At 45.0% G+C, this 10,687-nt stretch overlaps 1 protein-coding gene across 4 annotated transcripts; it reads left to right on the forward strand.

The window, feature by feature from the left end:
- The first annotated feature begins 427 nt into the window (after positions 1–427).
- Positions 428–10,318, forward strand: LOC133398199 (gastrula zinc finger protein XlCGF57.1-like). Of its 4 annotated transcripts, XM_061669807.1 has the most exons (5): positions 428–667; positions 1,565–1,673; positions 1,742–1,905; positions 2,234–2,381; positions 7,749–10,318. In XM_061669807.1, the coding sequence occupies exons 4-5, from the start codon at positions 2,255–2,257 to the stop codon at positions 9,044–9,046; spliced, it is 1,425 nt and encodes a 474-aa protein (XP_061525791.1). In that variant the 5' UTR covers positions 428–667; positions 1,565–1,673; positions 1,742–1,905; positions 2,234–2,254; the 3' UTR covers positions 9,047–10,318. The 4 variants fall into 4 exon arrangements, with proteins under 4 accessions (XP_061525791.1, XP_061525792.1, XP_061525790.1 ...); XM_061669808.1 differs by lacking the exon at positions 1,565–1,673; XM_061669806.1 differs by lacking the exons at positions 1,565–1,673; positions 1,742–1,905.
- Positions 10,319–10,687: the final 369 nt, after the last annotated feature.

Genomic DNA, 10,687 nt, shown 5'->3' on the forward strand with positions numbered 1-10,687 from the left:
CGTTCAGCCTGAAAATCTCGCCTATCGTGCATGTTGTTGGGATGTGGGACGAAAACCGGAGTGGACAACGCGGGTACGGGAAGAACATGCCAACGCCACACGGGTGAGGCCGGATTTGAACCCGGATCCTCAGAACTGTGAGGCGGATGTGCTCCCCAGTTGGTCACTGTGCCGCCTCAATATTCTACAAGGACTTTGAATTCGGTTACAATCGATTCGTGCCTGCCAAAAGGCGTAAAAGACTGCGAGTGCATGTGTCGAATGCCCCCCGACCCCCATCTTTGTCTCATTATGTGCCCCTGGCAACTCAGTGTTCCAAATTTGCACACTTGTAATGTGAGCGTGATTTGCTGTCAAATGTGCAATATGTTAAATAAAGTTATTTAAAAAAAAAAAAAAAAAAAAAAAAAAAAAAAAAAAAGCTAGCCGGACGAGCAGGGCGGGAGGAGGCTCGATCGCACTTCAGCAAATCTGGCTGAATTTGGACCGAATGTTGGGAATCCTCGACGCGGGACGCCCCTGATCACGACTTGCGTGGACGAAAACAGCATTCGTGCAAGTTTCGTGTCCGGTTGGAGTCGTCGCGTGCACCTTGAAGCTTCTCGGCCTAGCCTAGCTTAGCTTGCTAACAAAGAGAAGCGTTTGTGAAGCAGAGATCAAGCTGGAGGTAAAGTGTTCTTCTTTTCCGCCACCGATTAGTTAGCAGTAGGGACAAAAATCAGAATCAGAATCAGAATCATCTTTATTTGCCAAGTATGTAAAAAAAAAAAAAAACACAAGGAATTTGTGTCCGGTAGTTGGAGCCGCTCAAGTACGACAACAGACAGGAACACTTTGGAGACAGAAAGACATTGACAAAAACAAAAACAAAAACAGTCACGGAGCAGTAAAGGGTTGCTAGTTATCTGGTAATGCCGGTACATTTTTTATTTTTATTTGTTTGACAATTCTGCAAAAGATGCAGAGTCCTCTCGCACTTGAATGACTAATATTGCAATAGTCCGGTGCAATGACCATTGTGCAAAGGGCGCTGAGACTTCAAGGAGCGGATGCGGTTTAAAGTGACGAGTCGTGCGATCATCTGGGACAATGTCGATTGTGCAAATGTTGCAGATACTCCTTAATCAGTGTGCAAATGGAGCAGGTGGTACTCTGGCATGAGTGGCCAGTATATGCAAATAGTGCAGCATGGCGAGACAACTACAGCGAGTGCACGTGTAATCCATAATTGGCCCCACAGAAATGTGACGACAAACTCAAGTCAAAAAATTGCCAGCATGTTGTCATGGAATTGTAGGTAAGGTGATTAAGAAGTTGATCGCAAGAGGGAAGAAGCTGTTGGAATGTCTACTAGTTCTAGTTTGCGCTGATCGGTAGCGCCTACCTGAGGGCAGGAGTTGGAAGAGCCGGTGACCGGGATGCGGACGGTCCGAGAGGATTTTGCACGCCCTTGTCTTAGTTCTGGCAGCGTGCAAGTCCTCAATGGTGGGTAGGGGGGTACCGACAATCCTTTCAGCAGTTTTGATTGTCCGTCGCAGTCGGAGTTTGTCCTTTTTTGTAGCAGCGCCAAACCAGACTGTGACGGAAGAACACAGGACCGATTCGATGACCGCTGTGTAGAAGTGTCTCAGCGGCTCCGGTGGCAGGCCGTGCTTTCTCAGAAGCCGCAGGAAGTACGTCCTCCGCTGGGCCTTTTGATGATGGTCGCCCACTTCAGGTCCTGAGAGACTGTGATTCCCAGGAACTTGAAGGTCTCGACGGTTGACAGAAGGCAGCTGGACAACGTGAGGGGCAGCCGTGGCGAAGGATGCCCCCTGAAGTCCACGATCATCTCTCAATAAACGTGTTTTTTTTTCCAAAAAAACATGGTTTAAACAAAAATTCGATCAGCTTTGTTTGTCTGAGGTACTGAAATGATATCTCTTAACACTTCCTTCCTGAATCCTTATTGTTATTATTATCCTAGTCTGTCGAGTAATGTCTATAATGTTTTAACACACATTTCCTCTGCTGAAGTCACAGATTAGCTGTCCGATTTCTGTCTCCTATCTCTTTCAATGCATAATTACATATTCTGCTGTTTCCTCTTGTTGGCAGTAATCACATCTACCACTTTGGTGCGTTCCCATTTTAACTAACGTACTGTTTAACCCACGATGTGCAATTCTTAATCTTGATATAATTGCTTCACATGTTCGATTTGCACTCGCTTTCTCATCCCTTTACCCAAAAGTGCTGCGATCGTCGTGGCAAAATGCGTGCGAGGAGGACAGCGGAGCACGACGAGGAACTTTGGGGCCCGAAAGAGGAGAAGGAGCCACGAGGTCAACGACCGGACGCCGCGTTCGATCTGCGGCCTCCGACTGTGCCACGCGGCGCAGGTTGGCTCACTTTTTCCTTTCACTTGCTTCGGAAACACTTTCCCTTGTAAATAATATTCCTCTGTTCAATTGCAGGCACTATCTGATGTTTAATTTAATATAACATTATTACAATTCAGTCATGTGTACGATTCTGATCAGGGTGTCCCCTCATGATTACAGTATGCGGACTCAGGGGTATAACCAGCATTTGTCAAGATCTGGAAAAAGGTTGTGGGCATTGTGCAATGCTGCATTATCAAAGTGTAGCAGCTTCACTCGTTTTACATGGCTTGTTTGGGGAAATTAGATTTGAGAAGAAATAAGATCAGAAATTAAGTTGTGTGTAATAATGTGAAATGACATGGGGAAAAAGTATTGAACACATGAAGAAAGGGAGGTACAAAAAGGCCTGGAAAGCCAAGACAACACCTAAAATCTATCGATAATCAAACAGCCATCCAGCCGCTTGTCAGTGCAAAGGAATATCAGCTGGTTCGCTCCTAATTGAATGCCTGCAAAGGTCTCATTGCCAAGGTGACAACATCTCATGATGGGTAAGCGCAAAGAGCTGTCTCAAGGGTTAGACCATCACTAACTAATTGTTGCAAAACATAACGATGGCATTGGTTACAGGCCCATATCTAAGCTTCTGAATGTTCCGGTGAGCACGGTTGGGGCCTTGATACGGAAGTCGAATAATAACAATAAAACGTATGTACTCGAAAGTCGAAATTATTTTGACTTTGTCATTGTTTTTAAATCAGATGCCATACGTTTTCAAATCAATATTATTTTTTGTCTTTATATTGTACGCACTGTATAATTTATCCTGCCTGTATATCATTTCTGCTGCCTCTTGGCTTTTGAAAGAGAGATTTTATCTCTCAATAAGCTTTTAGCTGGCTAAATGGAGGACATTTAAAATAAGGCCTTCCTTCGAGCTGCTGGACTGGATGCGAGACTTTCACCTGTCAATCCAATGACGGTGAAAATGGGTTTGCTGAAGTCAACTTCTGTCTGATATATTGATCATGTGTGCCGCTGTGCTTGTGGTTTATAAACAGTTAACTTCCCCATATTATACGTGTGTGTGTGTGTGTGTGTGTGTGTGATATGCAGGGAACACACACACAGCTCAGAGTGCTGATGTTTTAACGATGTCGCCGCATTCGAGTGAGCTTTTTAGCTCCAGCCCTTAGCTTGCTAGCTCGTTAGCTAGCAGGCGAGCAAATGTCATAAACGGTTAACTTTCCCTCAAGCGTCCCAGTTGCGGTTGTGTTGCGAACGCCGTTCTGCCAGCAGCTTGCTGCGTCATGAGTGGCACGGCAAGTGTTCCCACAACAACGTCAATTTATTGAGTCCAGAAAAAACAACAACGCTTGTCCATTTTATGGAACGATAACCCGTCCCACTCTGCCTCTGGTTGGCTAGCACCATTGATTCATACTTTTGTTTTGCTGTGTGTGGAAGCTCTTCACCAACACGCACGCATAGACATACGTAGGGCAGGTCTTAAACCACGAGTCTACAGACACAGAATGAATATGCTTCATGCATCCCTGCTAATTTCCATGCGTCACAGATGCGGGACGCAGATCAAACGACATCCCTGAAGCACACGATTATCAAAAAGACATGTATTTATCGAACATACAGTACTGTTATTCTCATTTGGGAGATCCGATGAGTTTTTTCCGGGGGGGGGGGGGGGGTCGCTGTCGCCATAGGCTGTTTCGTACTCCTTGAACGTTGGCAGCTAGATCCATTCCACATATCCACCATCCACACACAGATGTAATTTCTGAATATTACTCCGCAGTGGACTAATATGAGACCTGAAGTTCCGCTTGTGTGCGCTCGGGACCTTGGGTAAGTCACAAGAGTTGACGAGACCATAAAAAACAAAGAAGTAACAGTACTTTTACCCCCTTACAATGATCTAAATGTCGCTCACTACTTTTGTTTATTTACAATTATTATTAATTATTTTGTGCGCGAGACTATGACTTCGACTTCCGCATTTGGCGCTGTTTGCGTCAATCCAATTTAAGCGCTAGTGACGTTTAAGTCTAGTTCCCCAATCAAAACGACACATAGGTAGTCACACTAGATAAGCCTGCCCTGCTGATCGTCGTGCCTACGTGGCGTCCATTTTGGGAAGGTCATCGTGACCGTGAAGGCAACGGCGCTGTACTCTTGTTTACATTTAGACGAACAAAAACAACAACTTTCATGTATTGTAGTATTTGTCTGGCACTGTCTGCCCAAATGTGGATATTTCAGCTCACTTGTAACTTGAGAAAACACCATGCAGTAAATTGCAGATGTTTTTTGGGGGAGTTTTGACTGTGCATACACACGCACTCACACAGCCACTAAGAATTTGCACATTCACATTTGATAACTTGTAACAAACACTCTTGTATTCATTAGGAAACGCGCCTACAGTTATATAATTAGTTTATGGATGTTTTTTTTTTTGGTCACCTTTTTCATGCCTTTGGTGTTTGCATGTCTGGTTGTAGTAGTGATGGTAATGCTTGAAGTAGTAGTGGTGGTGGTAGTAGTAGTTGTGATATTGGTAGTAGTAGTAGTAGTAGTAGTAGTAGTGGTGGTGTTAAAGGTAGTACTGATATAGTAGTAGTGGTAGTAGTAGTAATGGTTGTAGCATTAGAAGTAGTAGGACTAGTTACAGTAATAGTAATAGTGGTATTCGAGTAGTAGTAGTAATGGTAGTCGCAATGGAGGTAGTATTAGTTATGGTAGTAGTTGTAGTACTAGTAGTAGTAGTGGTGGTACTGACAGTAATGGTGGTAGAGCTTGAGTTTTTCAGGAGTAATACGGTATACGTTGGCATCAAGCACTTGTATTGGGGTAATTCCCGGCAGGTATCGGTCGTTTTTGCTTTTGCTTGAAATATCTTGATGTTGGTCCTCTCGCTATGCTTCCAGCCTTTCCGCAGATGGTCTGTACATTCATCTACAAGGTACAGCGGCGGCTTGAGATTCACACTTGCCACAGATTTCTTTTCAGAATGTAACTCCCCTCTGTCAGCAGAAAACCCCGCCGACTTGCAATTTTCTGATGACACAAGGCTCGACACGATCAGGATTTTTGGGGCCGATCACTGATTTTTGGGGCCGATCACTGATCAGCGAGTTTAAAAAAATGATAACCAATCACCGATCCGATCACTACAATTAAGAATGTAGCTTTTTTCATCCTCTCCTTGAGCCGTCACCTTATTGTGGTGGAGGGGTTTGTGTGTCCCAATGATCCTAGGAGCTGAGTTGTCTGGGGCTTCACGGCCCTGGTCGGGTCACCCATGGCAAACAGGTCCGAGATGAAGGACCAGACAAAGCATGACTCCAAAAACCCCACTGGCGAACAAAATATATGGATCTAGGTTTCCTTTGCCCGGACGCAGGTCACCGGGGCCCCCCTCTGGAGCCAGGTCTGGAGGTGTGGCTCGAAGGCGAGCGCCCGGTGGCCGGGCCTGCACCCGTGGGCCCCGGCCCGGGTACAGCCCGAAAAGTAACGTGGTTCCCCCTTCCCATGGGCTCACCACCTGTAGGAGGGGAAAGCAGTGCACCACCAACACTGTATAGTGGAGATGGGGCGCTGCTGACCTCGACTCGTGACGTTGTGAATCGGTGGGGAGAATACTTTGAAGACCTCAATTCCACCGACACGCCTTCCCATGAGGAAGCAGAGTCTGGGTTCTCTGAGGCGGGCTCTCCTATCTCTGGGGTTGAGGTCACCGGGGTGGTTAAAAAGCTCCTCGGTGGCAAGACCCCGGGGGTGGATGAGATTCGCCCGGAGTTCCTCAAGGCTCTGGATGTTGTGGGGCTGTCCTGGTCCTTAGTCGGAAAAGGGTGGAGTGCCCTCTCCAGGTCGGGGATGAGATCCTTCCCCAAGTGGAGGAGTTAAAATGTCTTGGTGTCCTGTTCACGAGTGAGGGATGAATGGAACGGGAGATCGACAGGCGGATCGGTGCAGCGTCCGCAGTGATGTGGACTTTGTATCGGTCCGTTGTGGTAAAGAAGGAGCTAAGCCGAAAGGTGACGCTCTCAATTTACTGTTCGATCTACGTTCCTACCCTCACCTATGGTCACGAGCTGTGGGTCGTGAGCGAAAGAACAAGATCCCGGATACAAGCGGCCGAAATGAGTTTCCTCCGCAGGGTGTCCGGGCTCTCCCTTAGAGATAAGGTGAGAAGCTCGGTCATCTGGGAGGGGCTCAGATTAGAGCCGCTGCTCCTCCGCATTGAGAGGAGCCAGATGAGGTGGCTCGGACATCTGTTTAGGATGCCTCCTGGACGCCTCCCTGGTGAGGTGCTCCGGGCACGTCCAACCAGGAGGAGACCCTGGGGACGACCCAGGATACGCTGGAGAGACTACGTCTCTCGGCTTGCCTGGAAACGCTGAGGCTTCCATGTCCGCCAAGAACATTTGGTGTTAACACTAGCTTGCTAGGCTACATAACGTTTTGATGCCTGCTTGCGAGCGGTATCGTATTAAAAGTACGTGAACATACCTCAAGCAATCCCTGAATGAAAGTCCTCTCACGACCACAGGTGACCGTCAGCGTTTGTTTCCCCCCCATTTTGTTCTTATACACATACGGCACGATCCATTATTGTTGTCGTCGCCATGGTAACGAGTGTAGAAGGGTCGCATTTGAGTTGACGATAAAGCCCAGTGATCGTAAAAAAAAGGGATGCGGTGGTATCAGAGTTTTATTGCAGTAGCCTGACATAGTGCAATCGTGGAAGGGCAAATTTGTCTTGTCGTCTGATCCGGGCATTACGTGTTGTCGTCTGCCCCACACCGCCGGCATGTTTTTTTTTTCTTAAATAACTTTATTGGTGGGCAGATATTTACAGTATTACGTCGGCGACGTGGAGTAAATGTCTTTTGCGGAGCCGATCAATGACGTCGTTCATCAGCAAATTATTACATTAAACCCGATCACCCGATCATCATAAAAGGCTAATTGTCGGCCGATACCGATCAGGCCGGTGTGAAGTCTCGATGACACACACCTGAAAATATCAGAACAATCGGCCAGGTATTTCTGGGTTTACGGATGCGTTTCCACATCAGCCACGTCAATCATTCCACATATGCAGATTCATTTCATTGAGACTGTGTGACATGCGTCAGTGACGAGATGTCATATTTAATTGCCCCAGCCATGAAATCACAGCATTTAGGTATGATGTCTCCAATTATTTTTCACTCCTCCCTCCTAGCCCCCCCGTTGTTCTCGTCAACTCCTCGATGGGCTCTCTGGTGGGAGGCTCTAACATGTAAACAGGATTAAGGAGAGAGTTTGTCATGAAATTACATTTGTCCCATGTGTGTTTGTCTTTGCGTCTTGCAGACGTCAGTCAAGATCTTCGTCCTGAGTGGCTGAAGCCAGACTCCCCTCACATGAAAGAGGAAGAGGAGGACGAAGCAGTTCATCACATTAAAAACATAGAAGAGCTGGAGCCCCACCACATCAAAGTGGAGGAGGAAGAGTTCCCACGTTTTAAACAGGAAGAGCAGGAGGAAATCATTCAAGTTCATTTGACTGGTGTCTCTTTGAAGAGTGGAGATGAAGGTCAAAGTGAGGAGAACAGATGGACGAAGCCTTCAAGCAGGAGCTCAAGTCACATGACAACAGAACGTGATGGAGACCACTGTGGAGGATCGCCATCAGACGGCCTTTTAGCTCCACTGTCAGATAGTGATGACATGACGTCACACTCTCCTCACACTGATGACGATGATGATGACGATGATGATAACGATAATAAACAGTCTGAAGGTGGTAAGACATCTCCCACTGACAGCAATCGATGGAAATGTTCTCAGTGTGGGAAAACCTTTCCTTATAAGGGAAAGTTGAAACAACACATGAGAACACACACTGGAGAGAAACCTTTTGCCTGCATAGTTTGTGGCCAAAGATTCTCTCAGAAGGTTAGCTTAAGTCGTCATACACGAACACACACTGGAGAGAAACCTTTCGCCTGCTCAGTTTGTGGCCAGAAATTCTCTAATAAGGGAAACATGACAAGACACACAAGAACCCACACTGTCAAGAAATGTTTTACCTGCTCAGTTTGCGGTCAAAGATTCACCAAGAAGGGCAACTTGACAAGTCACACAAGGACCCACAATGGTGAGAAACCTTTTGCCTGCTCACTTTGCGGTCAACGATTCTCTGTGAAGGGAACCTTAAAGAAACACACGAAAACCCACACTGGTGAGAAACCTTTTTCCTGCTCAGTTTGTGGCCAAAGATTCTCGCAGAAGGACACGTTAAAACACCACACAAGAACACACACCGGGGAGAAGCCTTTTTCCTGCTTAGTTTGTGGTAAAAGATTTTTTGCTAAGGGAGACTTAAAAAGACACACAAGAACACACACTGGTGAGAAACCATTTTCCTGCGAAGTTTGCGGTCAAAGATTCTCTCAGAAGGGAACCCTGAAAAATCATATAAGAACACACACTGGTGAGAAGCCATTTAGCTGCACAGAATGCGGTCAAACGTTCTCTCGGCACCACTATGTTAAGAAACACAAGTGTGTTGGTCAGAACGGCAGAGACCAATTAAATGTTCGCCTCTCATCTGAGCAGGCTTCGTCAGTTCATACACCAAGAATGATTGTATTTTATGTACCGTCTTAAATGACCTCGTTAATGGTCAGAACATTGGGGCTTATTCCATAGTTCTGGACTTAAAAATGTCTGCGTAATAAATTCCCCTCAAAATTGACTCAGTACATCAGGACACTTCCTCATTGAACTTCCACGTATTCTGTGGTGTAATTGTAGCCTATATTGAAATTCTGGATGTTTTTTTTTTTTTTAATAAAACTTGGTTGTTTTAAAAAGAAAACAAAAATCCAAATGCCTCTTTTCGGAAAGATAAATAGCCACGTCACTGCCACCCAGGAAATGCGTTATGTCCCAGAACTGTGGCCCATCTTCTATGTACCGTATGAGTCCCACTTAGACCTCTGAAAATATCAGAGCAATCGGCTTGGTATGTATAAATGAATGAACCAAAACGTCTTCCTCTCCCTTATTTGCATGAGGCTTACGAGGATGGATTTGCCCCTCGCCCGCTGTGTTTGCATCATTTTCATCAAGACGCCCTAATATATGAGCAATGTTTCAGCCTATTAAATAAGCGATTGTCGATTGAACATAATTTTGGGGTGCTCGCTGTTGTTCACATGATGGTATGACAATGCAATGATATATGACAACAACGTAAGGTATACCAACTTGAACAAATCCGCTGTTTAGAAACTAAAGCAAGCTGTCTTTTTTTATAATTGTTATTTCCTGAAAAGTTTGCATTTAGGAGGTGAGGGGATTCCACTCCACAGCTACGTTATATAAAACATGAGTGCATACTGCCACTTCAGGTGTGACACAATGACTTTCGAATGGTTAACATTTTACCATTATTCACATTTTTGGAAACTCTGATGTTTTGGGGGTTTCATTATCTGTAAGACAATCGTGCATTTTTCAAAAACGGAAAGTATTTCACGATGTGAATTTTGTTTTTTTATAATATGCGGGTTTCACTTGTGTGATAAAAAAAATATTGAACGATTTCATGATACTTTGTTTTTTTTAAATGTTTTTGTAAGACCCCAAAGGTCTCAATGAATCATCTCAATGGTCATTGCAGCGGACTATTATTGCTATATTAGTCATTCAAACTGCTCGAAGTGCTCGAGGACTCTGCATCTTTTTTGCACAATTGTCAAAAAAATAAACATAAATAATGTACCGGCCTTACCAGATTACTAGCAACCTTTTATTGCTCAGTGACTGTTTTTTTTTTTTTTGTGTCAATGTCTTTATGTCTCCAAAGTGTTCTCTGTCAATTGACTGTTTTTTTGTCGTACTTGAGCGGCTCCAACTTCCGGGGACAAATTCCTTGTGTGTTTTTTGGACATACTTAATAAAGATGATTCTGATTCAACTGTGGACAACTTTACTACTCCCTATTTTTGTATTTTTCCCCACATTGTGTCATCACAGGTCGAGTTTAAAAACAGTAATAAGCGTATTTGTACAATGTACGGAGAAATCAAAAATGTTCAAATTTAAGAAGCGAATGTAAAGCGTCAGAAAAAGAAGTACAGTTAAAAAAAAAGAATGTGTACTTTGTTACTTCCAAGCACTGCAATCCCATTGTCTGACTGAACAGTGATTTCACTTGGCATGAACAAATGTGTCGCGAAGCAGCCCAGAAGATGCAAAAAGGGCAAAGCTCTTATTGCCATGCCCGTTCAGATCTTCTGAAGC

This window comes from Phycodurus eques, unplaced genomic scaffold (assembly GCF_024500275.1).
Source record: "Phycodurus eques isolate BA_2022a unplaced genomic scaffold, UOR_Pequ_1.1 contig_25, whole genome shotgun sequence".
In the NCBI taxonomy this organism is placed as follows: Eukaryota; Metazoa; Chordata; class Actinopteri; order Syngnathiformes; family Syngnathidae; genus Phycodurus; species Phycodurus eques.

Coding starts and splice junctions, on each gene's coding strand:
- LOC133398199 (XM_061669805.1), top strand. CDS start 2,192: ATGTTCGATTTGCACTCGCTTTCTCATCCCTTTACCCAAAAGTGCTGC. Junction 2,382..7,748: donor GACTGTGCCACGCGGCGCAG/GTTGGCTCACTT, acceptor TGCGTCTTGCAG/ACGTCAGTCAAGATCTTCGT.